Source organism: Rhinichthys klamathensis, unplaced genomic scaffold (genome assembly GCF_029890125.1).
Source record: "Rhinichthys klamathensis goyatoka isolate OS25496 unplaced genomic scaffold, OSU_Roscu_1.1 h1tg000947l_1, whole genome shotgun sequence".
Classification (NCBI taxonomy): Eukaryota; Metazoa; Chordata; class Actinopteri; order Cypriniformes; family Leuciscidae; genus Rhinichthys; species Rhinichthys klamathensis.
Window position 1 is genome coordinate 195001 of NW_026607271.1, and position 15000 is coordinate 210000.

The window sequence follows — 15000 nt, forward strand, 5'->3', positions numbered from 1 at the left end:
GGATGAGTGGATGGATGGATGGATGGATGGATGAGTGGATGGATGAGTGGATGGATGAGTGGATGGATGGATGGATGAGTGGATGGATGGATGAGTGAATGGATGGATGGAATTTTTAAAAATAAGCATTTATGCATTTATATATACAGGTATGCATGTATGTATTTATGTATATACATATTTACATACACACATACATATATACACTAAAAAATGTTTGATGCAATATTATAAATATACTGTATATAAATGCTTACATTTAAAGTAAATTATATATAATTTCAAAAATAAGTATATAGATAGATAATTTTTCAAAATAAGCATTGATTATATATATATATATATATATACACACATGCTTAATTTTGAAATTATATATATTTTACTTTAAATGTAAGCATTTATATACAGTATATTTATAATATTGCATCTTTACCATTGCAACCACTTCCTAAAAAGCAACTGGAGGCTTACTGTGTTTTTAACATGATGATTAAATTATGTTCAAAGACTCTGATTGCCACTGCGTAGTAGAGCATTTCACTCAAATACCAAATATTTTAAAACTCGACGTCTACATGTATTGGTTTGGCACACATTTGAAAAAAAAAAAAAGTAAAGCATTTCATTTGGTCACACTGAATCTCCTGAAACCCTTGCACACACTGCTGGATCTCCTGAAACCCCTGCACACACTGCTGGATCTCCTGAAACCCCTGCACACACTGCTGAATCTCCTGAAACCCCTGCACACACTGCTGGATCTCCTGAAACCCCTGCACACACTGCTGGATCTCCTGAAACCCTTGCACACACTGCTGGATCTCCTGAAACCCCTGCACACACTGCTGGATCTCCTGAAACCCTTGCACACACTGCTGGATCTCCTGAAACCCTTGCACACACTGCTGGATCTCCTGAAACCCTTGCACACACTGCTGGATCTCCTGAAACCCCTGCACACACTGCTGGATCTCCTGAAACCCTTGCACACACTGCTGGATCTCCTGAAACCCTTGCACACACTGCTGGATCTCCTGAAACCCTTGCACACGCTGCTGGATCTCCTGAAACCCTTGCACACACTGCTGGATCTCCTGAAACCCCTGCACACACTGCTGGATCTCCTGAAACCCGTGCACACACTGCTGAATCTCCTGAAACCCTTGCACACACTGCTGAATCTCCTGAAACCCCTGCACACACTGCTGGATCTCCTGAAACCCCTGCACACACTGCTGGATCTCCTGAAACCCTTGCACACACTGCTGGATCTCCTGAAACCCCTGCACACACTGCTGGATCTCCTGAAACCCCTGCACACACTGCTGGATCTCCTGAAACCCCTGCACACACTGCTGGATCTCCTGAAACCCTTGCACACACTGCTGGATCTCCTGAAACCCTTGCACACACTGCTGGATCTCCTGAAACCCTTGCACACACTGCTGGATCTCCTGAAACCCCTGCACACACTGCTGGATCTCCTGAAACCCCTGCACACACTGCTGGATCTCCTGAAACCCTTGCACACACTGCTGGATCTCCTGAAACCCCTGCACACACTGCTGGATCTCCTGAAACCCCTGCACACGCTGCTGGATCTCCTGAAACCCTTGCACACGCTGCTGGATCTCCTGAAACCCTCGCACACGCTGCTGGATCTCCTGAAACCCTCGCACACGCTGCTGGATCTCCTGAAACCCTTGCACACACTGCTGGATCTCCTGAAACCCCTGCACACACTGCTGGATCTCCTGAAACCCTTGCACACACTGCTGGATCTCCTGAAACCCTTGCACACACTGCTGGATCTCCTGAAACCCTTGCACACACTGCTGGATCTCCTGAAACCCTTGCACACACTGCTGGATCTCCTGAAACCCCTGCACACACTGCTGGATCTCCTGAAACCCTTGCACACACTGCTGGATCTCCTGAAACCCTTGCACACACTGCTGGATCTCCTGAAACCCCTGCACACACTGCTGGATCTCCTGAAACCCCTGCACACACTGCTGGATCTCCTGAAACCCTTGCACACACTGCTGGATCTCCTGAAACCCTTGCACACACTGCTGGATCTCCTGAAACCCCTGCACACACTGCTGGATCTCCTGAAACCCTTGCACACACTGCTGGATCTCCTGAAACCCTTGCACACACTGCTGGATCTCCTGAAACCCTTGCACACACTGCTGGATCTCCTGAAACCCTTGCACACGCTGCTGGATCTCCTGAAACCCTCGCACACGCTGCTGGATCTCCTGAAACCCTCGCACACGCTGCTGGATCTCCTGAAACCCTCGCACACACTGCTGGATCTCCTGAAACCCCTGCACACACTGCTGGATCTCCTGAAACCCTTGCACACACTGCTGGATCTCCTGAAACCCTTGCACACACTGCTGGATCTCCTGAAACCCTTGCACACACTGCTGGATCTCCTGAAACCCCTGCACACACTGCTGGATCTCCTGAAACCCTTGCACACACTGCTGGATCTCCTGAAACCCTTGCACACACTGCTGGATCTCCTGAAACCCCTGCACACGCTGCTGGATCTCCTGAAACCCCTGCACACGCTGCTGGATCTCCTGAAACCCTTGCACACGCTGCTGGATCTCCTGAAACCCTTGCACACACTGCTGGATCTCCTGAAACCCCTGCACACACTGCTGGATCTCCTGAAACCCTTGCACACACTGCTGGATCTCCTGAAACCCTTGCACACACTGCTGAATCTCCTGAAACCCCTGCACACACTGCTGGATCTCCTGAAACCCCTGCACACGCTGCTGGATCTCCTGAAACCCTTGCACACGCTGCTGGATCTCCTGAAACCCTTGCACACGCTGCTGGATCTCCTGAAACCCTTGCACACGCTGCTGGATCTCCTGAAACCCTTGCACACACTGCTGGATCTCCTGAAACCCCTGCACACACTGCTGGATCTCCTGAAACCCTTGCACACACTGCTGGATCTCCTGAAACCCTTGCACACACTGCTGAATCTCCTGAAACCCTTGCACACACTGCTGGATCTCCTGAAACCCCTGCACACACTGCTGGATCTCCTGAAACCCCTGCACACACTGCTGGATCTCCTGAAACCCTTGCACACACTGCTGGATCTCCTGAAACCCTTGCACACACTGCTGGATCTCCTGAAACCCTTGCACACACTGCTGGATCTCCTGAAACCCCTGCACACACTGCTGGATCTCCTGAAACCCTTGCACACACTGCTGGATCTCCTGAAACCCCTGCACACACTGCTGGATCTCCTGAAACCCTTGCACACACTGCTGGATCTCCTGAAACCCCTTGCACACACTGCTGGATCTCCTGAAACCCTTGCACACACTGCTGGATCTCCTGAAACCCTTGCACACACTGCTGGATCTCCTGAAACCCCTGCACACACTGCTGGATCTCCTGAAACCCTTGCACACACTGCTGGATCTCCTGAAACCCCTTGCACACACTGCTGGATCTCCTGAAACCCCTGCACACACTGCTGGATCTCCTGAAACCCTTGCACACACTGCTGGATCTCCTGAAACCCTTGCACACGCTGCTGGATCTCCTGAAACCCTTGCACACGCTGCTGGATCTCCTGAAACCCCTGCACACACTGCTGGATCTCCTGAAACCCCTGCACACACTGCTGGATCTCCTGAAACCCTTGCACACACTGCTGGATCTCCTGAAACCCTTGCACACACTGCTGGATCTCCTGAAACCCCTGCACACACTGCTGGATCTCCTGAAACCCTTGCACACACTGCTGGATCTCCTGAAACCCTTGCACACACTGCTGGATCTCCTGAAACCCTTGCACACACTGCTGGATCTCCTGAAACCCTTGCACACACTGCTGGATCTCCTGAAACCCCTGCACACACTGCTGGATCTCCTGAAACCCCTGCACACACTGCTGGATCTCCTGAAACCCCTGCACACACTGCTGGATCTCCTGAAACCCCTGCACACACTGCTGGATCTCCTGAAACCCCTGCACACACTGCTGGATCTCCTGAAACCCTTGCACACACTGCTGGATCTCCTGAAACCCCTGCACACACTGCTGGATCTCCTGAAACCCTTGCACACACTGCTGGATCTCCTGAAACCCCTGCACACACTGCTGGATCTCCTGAAACCCTTGCACACACTGCTGGATCTCCTGAAACCCCTGCACACACTGCTGGATCTCCTGAAACCCTTGCACACACTGCTGGATCTCCTGAAACCCCTGCACACACTGCTGGATCTCCTGAAACCCCTGCACACACAGCTGGATCTCCTGAAACCCTTGCACACACTGCTGGATCTCCTGAAACCCCTGCACACACTGCTGGATCTCCTGAAACCCCTGCACACACAGCTGGATCTCCTGAAACCCTTACACACACTGCTGGATCTCCTGAAACCCCTGCACACACTGCTGGATCTCCTGAAACCCCTGCACACACTGCTGGATCTCCTGAAACCCTTGCACACACTGCTGGATCTCCTGAAACCCTTGCACACACTGCTGGATCTCCTGAAACCCTTGCACACACTGCTGGATCTCCTGAAACCCTTGCACACACTGCTGGATCTCCTGAAACCCTTGCACACGCTGCTGGATCTCCTGAAACCCCTGCACACGCTGCTGGATCTCCTGAAACCCTTGCACACACTGCTGGATCTCCTGAAACCCTTGCACACACTGCTGGATCTCCTGAAACCCCTGCACACACTGCTGGATCTCCTGAAACCCTTGCACACACTGCTGGATCTCCTGAAACCCTTGCACACACTGCTGGATCTCCTGAAACCCTTGCACACACTGCTGGATCTCCTGAAACCCCTGCACACACTGCTGGATCTCCTGAAACCCCTGCACACACTGCTGGATCTCCTGAAACCCCTGCACACACTGCTGGATCTCCTGAAACCCTTGCACACACTGCTGGATCTCCTGAAACCCCTGCACACACTGCTGGATCTCCTGAAACCCTTGCACACACTGCTGGATCTCCTGAAACCCTTGCACACACTGCTGGATCTCCTGAAACCCCTGCACACACTGCTGGATCTCCTGAAACCCCTGCACACACTGCTGGATCTCCTGAAACCCTTGCACACACTGCTGGATCTCCTGAAACCCCTGCACACACTGCTGGATCTCCTGAAACCCTTGCACACACTGCTGGATCTCCTGAAACCCCTGCACACACTGCTGGATCTCCTGAAACCCCTGCACACACTGCTGGATCTCCTGAAACCCCTGCACACACTGCTGGATCTCCTGAAACCCCTGCACACACTGCTGGATCTCCTGAAACCCCTGCACACACTGCTGGATCTCCTGAAACCCCTGCACACACTGCTGGATCTCCTGAAACCCCTGCACACACTGCTGGATCTCCTGAAACCCCTGCACACACTGCTGGATCTCCTGAAACCCTTGCACACACTGCTGGATCTCCTGAAACCCCAGCACACACTGCTGGATCTCCTGAAACCCCTGCACACACTACTGGATCTCCTGAAACCCCTGCACACACTGCTGGATCTCCTGAAACCCCTGCACACACTGCTGGATCTCCTGAAACCCCTGCACACACTGCTGGATCTCCTGAAACCCCTGCACACACTGCTGGATCTCCTGAAACCCTTGCACACACTGCTGGATCTCCTGAAACCCTTGCACACACTGCTGGATCTCCTGAAACCCCAGCACACACTGCTGGATCTCCTGAAACCCCTGCACACACTGCTGGATCTCCTGAAACCCCTGCACACACTGCTGGATCTCCTGAAACCCCTTGCACACACTGCTGGATCTCCTGAAACCCTTGCACACACTGCTGGATCTCCTGAAACCCTTGCACACACTGCTGGATCTCCTGAAACCCTTGCACACACTGCTGGATCTCCTGAAACCCCTGCACACACTGCTGGATCTCCTGAAACCCCTGCACACACTGCTGGATCTCCTGAAACCCCAGCACACACTGCTGGATCTCCTGAAACCCTTGCACACACTGCTGGATCTCCTGAAACCCCTGCACACACTGCTGGATCTCCTGAAACCCCTGCACACACTGCTGGATCTCCTGAAACCCTTGCACACACTGCTGGATCTCCTGAAACCCCAGCACACACTGCTGGATCTCCTGAAACCCCTGCACACACTGCTGGATCTCCTGAAACCCCTGCACACACTGCTGGATCTCCTGAAACCCCTGCACACACTGCTGGATCTCCTGAAACCCTTGCACACACTGCTGGATCTCCTGAAACCCTTGCACACACTGCTGGATCTTTTACAGCCGATTAACAGATAGATCACCAGGTTTACCAGCTGAACGTGGACATGACTGACAACATGTGAAAACTTTACATAGACGAGGTTAGTAAGTGTTTCTGTCACAGTAATCTCTTGAGGCATTCATCAGTCTAGTGTCATTACAGTTTCAGGCCGTGGTTTTCAAAGGAAGTTCACACCCATATTTCTGCCGGCTCAGCCGTTTATCTGCAGACCGCAGCCACTGGGTTGAGGATGTTTTTTTACTACTGATCATTTAAAAATAAAAATCAAGAAGTGCTTATTACTATTTTGTCAGCCAGTGAAATGCTGGTACTTTTGACACCTATCTATACACATTAGTAAATGAATACACACACTATATAAATATATATATATGCATGTGTGTGTATTAACATAGTGTGTGTATTAATTTACTAATGTGTATAGATAGGTATACACACACATATATATACACACATCAATACAAACATACACGAAATTAATACAGACACTATGTTAATACACACACACACACATATATATATATATATATATATTTATACGTGTGTACATGTATGTCAAATAAATGCAGCCTTGATGAGCAGAAGAGACTCTCCAAACTTTTGACTTTTTTTCTTCTTCTTCTTTGCTTCTGTAATGTAACTGAATGTGCTGATGTGTATCTGTTGATCTGTTGTGTTCCTGACCTCTGCGCTGCTGACGACGGCTCTCCACACGCCCAGGTTCTCACACCAGCAGTCGGTGCGCGAGATGTGCAGCGTGAGGTCGCTGTGCTCCTTCTCCATGGTGCAGATCTCCTCCTTCAGCAGAGACACGATCTACAGGAGAGGCATTCTGATGAGTTTCAGCTCCCAGTCGAGTCTCCTTCATTTATACAGCGCTGTTAACCATATAGAGTTCCACAGCAGTTTTACAGTGATAACAGGAGATTACAGTAACAGAGAGTGTTTAGGCGTTACAGCAGCTCTAGAATAAAGTTATTGTCCAGATAAAGTTAGTTTTGATTGATTCACTTCCGTTGTAAAGATCATTAGTTATTAACTTAGCGGCCGCTAACACGACACAACAAAAAAAGCCTCCGTGTAAACTTTAAAAACACGAGTATGTGTAAACGCTGACGGCGTGCGCATCCGTATCATGTGTTTAGTCTTTAGATATGCACGTTTGAATATATATATGCACAGATGTGTGTTTCTCTACAAGTTGAACTCAACAAATTACCTGTCAGGCCTTAAAAATTCATAATGCAGAATAATACAGGAGCAGACGACTGACCCTGAGATCATGTGACGGAGAAATCATCTAATGCAGTGGTCTCAAACTCGCGGCCCGCGGGGTGATATTTTGTGGCCCCCTACTTGACATTAAATTTTAATGTTAGTGCGGCCCGTCGTTGCGTGTGCCGCGTTTTAAAGTATTATTATTATTTTTTTATCCCTTATGGGCTACCATAGATAGTCTCGTGACAGCTTACGGTGGGTTTGTTGTCAATAGTTGTCATAGACAACCGCGAAGTACAAACATACTGCGCCTGGAAAAAATGAGCGCGTCGCTTCAATTATGAGCGCGCTTACCGCGCGCCTACATTTGAAATAACGAACTTGAGCGCGCAAAATATGTGAGCGCGATATGTGAACGGCCCCTTGGCGAGCTACCACCAATCAGACCACGAGCTACTGGTAGCTCGCGAGCGACGTGTTGGAGAGAGACCCTGCTCTAAAACAATGTGAGAATAATCACTTTGAGTTTGTAATATGTGTCTAACAGGTTGATAAGAAGGTTTGCTTTGATTTGTGCAAAGTCAGTAATTTGAGACACTATACATGTGTAGAAAGAATTCAATAAGACGGGCAGACATGACTGCAAATATTTGTATTTCAAAAGCAATAATTGTTTTTCTAAGTATAATAAAAGGAAATGTGCCTTCCAAAAAAAACATTCAATATCATTAATGTGTTGCGTATAAAGAAAATAAAAAGGACATAAGCAAATATAAATATCACAAGTATGTGTTATAGACAAAGAAAGTTTGTAAAATGAACTTCAACTGTCAGAAGGACCGCTCATGAAGAACCAATCATGTACAGAAAGGAATGTTCAAATTCAGAGGAACTGTTCAGAAGAAACGTTAATAATAAATATTGAGAAGATTGGATCAGTTGTGCTCCTTTTTTGGAATACTTGAATCCTATTTTTTGTGAAAATACTTGATGCGGCCCAGCCTGACCCAGACTCCACCTCCAGCGGCCCACAGTTAAGTTGAGTTTGAGACCCCTGATCTAATGCATTAAATTAAACCGCAACACACATACACACACACACACTCACACAAACACACACACACATACACACAAACACACACAAACACACACATAAACGCACACATACACACAAACAGACATACACACACACACATACACACACACAAACACACATACACACACAAACACACACTCATACACACAAACACACACACACATACACACAAACACACATAAACGCACACATACACACAAACAGACATACACACACACACATACACACACACAAACACACATTCACACAAACACACATACACACACACATACACACAAACACACACTCATACACACAAACACACACACATTCACCAAACACACAAACACACACATAAACGCACACATACACACATTCACACATACACACAAACACACACATACACACACACATAAACACACACATAAACACATTCACACAAACACACATACACACATACACACAAACACACATACACACACAAACACACACTCATACACACAAACACACACAAAATACGGCAACACTTTACAAAAGTTAACATGAACCAAGAACGAACAATACTTCTACAGCATTTATTAATCTTTATTAACATTTACTTATACGTTATTAAAATCAAAGGTTGTATTAGTTTACATTAGTTAATGCACTGTGAACTAACATGAACAAACAATGAACAGCTGTATTATTTGTATTAACTAACGTTAACAAAGATTAACAAATACAGTAACAAATGCATTGCTCATTGTTAGTTCATGTTAACTAATGTTAACTAATGAACCTTATTGTAGAGTGTTACCCAAAATACATAAATACTAGGGGTGTAACGATGCCCTCATGTCACGATTCGACACACATCACGACACGATATTATTGCGATACTCCAAGACTTATGATAACTGTTGATTAAAATGCTATTTTTGGTATTACATTGTGTGTGTGAATGAATAGTCTTGGACTTGATGCTGAAACCCAATGAACAATAGAGACACCAGAATAACAATATTCATGATTCTGAAGTAGAAAATACAGAATTATTTTAGTCGAATATGCTTTCAATCTGTCACTGACTAGATATATTTAAAATAATGTCGGCCACTTTTTACTGGTAACATCAGACATTATCAGGAGCCACAAATATTCCCCCATTGCATTATTATTATACATTATATTCAACATTATATATAGTCGTTTAATGTAGTACTGACACTAAAACTCAGTAAAATTTAATTTTTTCCTCACACAGTAATTTTAATTTTGGGTGAATTATCCACGATACATATTGATGCATTTTTGTATTGCGATATATAGTGACACGATATTGTTACACCCCTAATAAATACTGCTTATTTATTTTAGTGCAAAATAAAACTCCCAAAATGAATACGAAAAGTATGATTGAAGGCATTCATCATCAGTCTAGTGTCATTACAGTTTCAGTCTGTGGTTTTCAAAGGAAGTTCACACACATATTTCTGTCGGCTCAGCCGTTTATCTGCAGACCGCAGCGACTGCTTTGAGTCATCACTACCGATAATTTAAGATTTTATTTTATATTTACATTTCATCTTGATTTTGCTTGTGAAATTCTGGTACTTTAGACAAGCTACAGGTTCTGCTCTTTTCCTGCTACCTTGTTTTAAAACATGAATAATCAATTGGGAAATACAGAAAATATTATTATATTAAATAAAATTAACATACAATATTAAAATAAATACAATATATAATGTTAAAATATTATTCTGTATAACATAACTCATTTATTTAAGGTACTTTATAGCTCAAAATTAGGATGAGATATGAAAAATAAATAGGAAACAAATGGCCTATCAAAGGAATTAATACTTTTATTCAGCTAAGATTAATTAAATTGAACAAAAGTGACAGTAAAAAAATTTATGTTACACATGATTTGTGTTCTGTTGAACTTTTAATTCATCAAAGAATCCTGAAAAATAAAAATATATCATGGTTTATACAAAACTATGAACTGTTTTCAATTTTGATAATAAACATAACTGTTTATTGAGCATCAGATCCTCATATTAGAGTGATTTCTGAAGGATCATGTGACACTGAAGACTGGAGTTATGATGCTGAAAATACAGCTTTGATCACAGGAATAAATTACACTTTACTGTATATTCACATAGAAAACAGCTGATTTACATTATAATAATATTTCACTATTTTTTCTGTATTTTTGATCAAATAAAAGCAGCCTTGGTGAGCAGAAGAGACTCTTTCTCAAACATTATACTGACCACAAACTGTGGAACTGTATGTCTTTAAATAAATAAAAAATCTAATTTATAATAAACATAAAGAAGCATATATTAAGGCTGCACAATTAAACATGTAGATTACCGCTGTCCACTTGATCACATGGATGCATTGGCCAATCACAGACGTGCAAGCAGTCTGATGCACAATAAAGGAGTCTGAATTTACTATTTATTATTGTTTCAAACAGGGTTCACAACTAATAACGGCGCACTTGTTCATTTGCATTGAAGAAATAGCGAAGATTAAAGCTGCTGTAGATAACTTTTGTAAAAAATATTTTTTACATATTTGTTAAAACTGTCATTATGTCCTGACAGTAGAATATGAGACAGATAATCTGTGAAAAAATCAAGCTCCTCTGGCTCCTCCCAGTGGTCCTATTGCCATTTGCAGAAATACACGCTCCCGGTCAGAAACAACCAATCAGAGCCAGGAGGAGTGTCTTAGCAGTGTCAATCACGCTCGTGTCCGCGCTGATCACACCCCTCTCTCGCACAGCGCGAGCCGTCGTTCAAACTCCAGATTGCCGGCGAGCTGCAGCTGTGCTTATGACGGAGAAACAACCTAAACTACCAATTCTCGAGTGACACCTGCCCATAAAACAAAGAGGTAAAAGGAAAAAGACTGATGACGATAAACAAGCGAAAAAGAAAGAATTACACAGAGCCCATTGACTCGGTGTCAAAGCTCTAGCCGCATAACATGTAGATAAAATGTCACGCACTCTGCTAAGCAACAATTGAAACCTGCTAATTCACTGGCTTGTCATGTTGCTGAAATAATGTACTAGCACACCTTATCTAGCATTATATATCGCTAGAATAATTACTTACATACTGTAACGTTAGTTACCGTTATATAACGTTATCTTACTAGCTATTTATAACTTATAGAAAGAGTGCAACGTTATAAAGTTACATGTAGGCTATTGCAAAATACATAATGATTTGAGGATCAAGTTTGTAGTCAAAGTATGGGCAGGCCATAGTCAATGTAAAGCATATTCTTGACGTTTAGTCCCTATTAGTGAATGTGCCATATAACTTTTTATCCGCTGTTATCGGTGGGCCTGTTTACTAGCCTGCGCGTTCACGACGGGCTCCGCTGTGGAGGACGAGCTGTGGAGGGAGGGCCGTAGCGCAGCAGAGAAAATACATTGTTATTTTTCAACATCCTACATATTTTTTGATGTTCTTTACTGTATTGATCTGCCCACCTAAAACACATTTTGGGCGAAAATATAATTTATATATATTAGGGCTGTCAGTTAAACGCGTTATTAACGGCGTTAACGCAAACCCATTTTAACGGCGTTAATTTTTTTATCGCGCGATTAACGTTTTTTTTTGGCCTAGCAAACTTTTTAGTTATTTTTTCACATGCTTTTGCAACAGGACGCGGCGCTGCGCTATGAAACCCATTAATTTCAATGGCTTGCGCCGCGCAAGGACGTTTTGTTGCTTCGTCGACCAAAGCGCAAGCGGATCCAGCTAGACCGGAAACAAAACAACAGGCACGCCACACACACTTGTTTGGGCTTGCGAGCCGGCCAAATATTAGGTTAACGTTACGTTTTGAGTGGATGACGAGCGCGAGACGCCGAAATGGACGCCAATAAGATTCTGAATGGAAAGTTTACTTTTAAAAAGTTGCCAAATGGTTCCATTGACGAGACCAAAGTGATCTGTGTGTTTTGTCGTTGTAACCTGAGCTATCATCATCGCAGCACGTCCAGTCTGAAACACCACTTGATGATGGCCAAGCACACACACACACACACACACACACACACACACACACACACACACACACACACACACAGCTGATGCGAATCCTCCGCCCCCTCGTCAATATCAGGACCTCGTCAGTATTTCTTTCACCCTTTTATTGATGGACAGTGTTACATTGTGTGAGAGATTATTTGCTCCAAGTGAGAATGTTAGTGTGAAATTGAACACAGTATATGTCAATGTTGTTTTCAATAAAAAACATTTGCACAAAGCAAGCCGATCCACTTTTCCATGTTGATAAGAGCATTAAAATGAGAAAAAATAATGGGACAAAAAGAAATCAAGAGACATTTAGAATAGATAAAAATGTGCGATTAATCGTGAGTTAACTATGACATTAATGCGATTAATCGCGATTAAATATTTTAATCGTTTGACAGTACTAATATAAACATATATAAAATGGCCGATAAGTTTGCAGCCGAATTGGCCGGTGAGTTAAAAAGTTAATTTCAAACCCTGGTTTGAAATAAAAGTGCAGTATTTCCCATGAATCACCTTTTTATCCGGCCGGGGAGCGTTCTGGATGGAGCCGAGCGCTTTCGTACAGCTGGTGTAGTTTGGTGACGGCGTAACTGGCCTGTTCGTTGATGCCTCGACTGCCTTCGTCCAGGGCCACGTCCACTCCTTCCATCACATGACACTGAACACACACAAATACATCAGGACTGAGTGTTGGCATGTGGAAACCAGACTCATGTCGTGTTATAGAGGACCTGATCAGTGGAAACGACTAGAAATTCAGTATTACGTTGCCGGACAAGTCATTTGGCGATGTCACTTTGTAGAGAAAGACACGCCTGCACACACACATATATATATATATATATATATATATTCAAACTAGTGTTGTCAAAAATATCGATATTTCGATAAATATCGATACTGAAATATCTGAACGGTACCAATACTAATTTCCCGAAGTATCGATACTAGCCGAGCGGTCACTTCCACTTCTCTCCAAAGGCACGTTGACAAACACCACACGTGACGCACTCGTCTCATTCGCTCTGGTTAAATAGCAAAAGTGAAGTGAATGGAAAGATGGCGAGGGTGGCGGCCCCGCGACCGGCTTTGGTTGATTGATAAAGAACACCGCATGTCAGAGAATAGCGCAGACACGCGTAAAAATAATCCCTCTCATCACTCATTTTTTAATATCATTGTATAGGTGAAAACAGACTTAAGGAACAGGCTCCAGGGGTAGGCTACTATTTAGCAGCATATGCTCAGCATCAGGGGTGTGTGTTGTTTGGACAGACCTGCCCCCACTGCTAAAATAATCCGAAAGGAAACACTCTTCTCATTTTAACTTTTCTGAAACATTAACCAAGATGGCCGAGTCTGTGTTGTCTCTTTTTTTCACCGTAATTCTTAAAGTTAACATAATCTTGACTGAGGAATCTTAGACAAGTAAATATTGTAACTGTGGTCAAATGTAAATTAACTGGTGCCTATTTAACTTTATTCAAAAATTATTATTTAATTCTGCAATTTGCCTTCATTAGCGATTATCATAAATTTGATTACACATATATTAATTAAACTAAACAGCTAGACAATGGCATCTCTGAATTCAATAATGAAATGCCTTTAACTGAAAATTGAATGTTTAATCTTATTATTATACATTACTGACACTCTATCCTCCAATTTGATACTGTTAAGTGCTTTTTTGTTACAGTATATTTTAATCTTTGATAACAGTAGGTAATAAAAATACATCATGTTAGCTCTGGTCCAATTAAAAAATATGAACAAAATAGACCTCAGGACATTTTTGTTCATGTAAAGTACACCTCATTGTCATGTTCTAGACTTGTTATATTTAGCGTTAAATAAATAAAAAATCCCCTCTTAATATTGTGGCAGTTTTTTCTCCGTGGTATCGAAAATGGTATCGAATATCGATATTTTTCAAGGTATTGTATCGAAGTTAGAAATTCTAGTATCGTGACAACACTAATTCAAACACGCATAAATTTAGACTAAGCACATGATACGCATGCGCTCGCCGTCAGCGTGTTCACAAATTCACGTTTTTGAAGTTTACACGTTTTACAATTTTTCAAAACTTGCGTCTTGGATCCTGTTTGAAGGTTTGTGTTCTCGAGCCTCAGACACTGCTGTCGTGCGAATGAGCGGCCAGAACACATTAAAGTTTCTGTCTTCAGTAGAGCGGTGTCGTGTTAGCGGCCGCTAAGTTAATCACTAATGATCTTTACAACGGAAATGAATCAATCTAAACTAACTTTATCTGGACAATAACTGTATTCTAGAGCTGCTGTAACGCCTAAACAC

General features: G+C 43.7%; 1 protein-coding gene across 1 annotated transcript in view; it reads right to left on the reverse strand.

Moving 5' to 3' along the window:
* The window catches only part of LOC130078675 (sorting nexin-25-like), a 71940-nt gene that overhangs the window by 8691 nt on the left and 48249 nt on the right, over positions 1-15000 (reverse strand). The window contains 3 exon segments of the mRNA XM_056244261.1: positions 7012-7143; positions 13198-13240; positions 13242-13342. Coding sequence (XP_056100236.1) covers positions 7012-7143; positions 13198-13240; positions 13242-13342 — 276 coding nt within the window.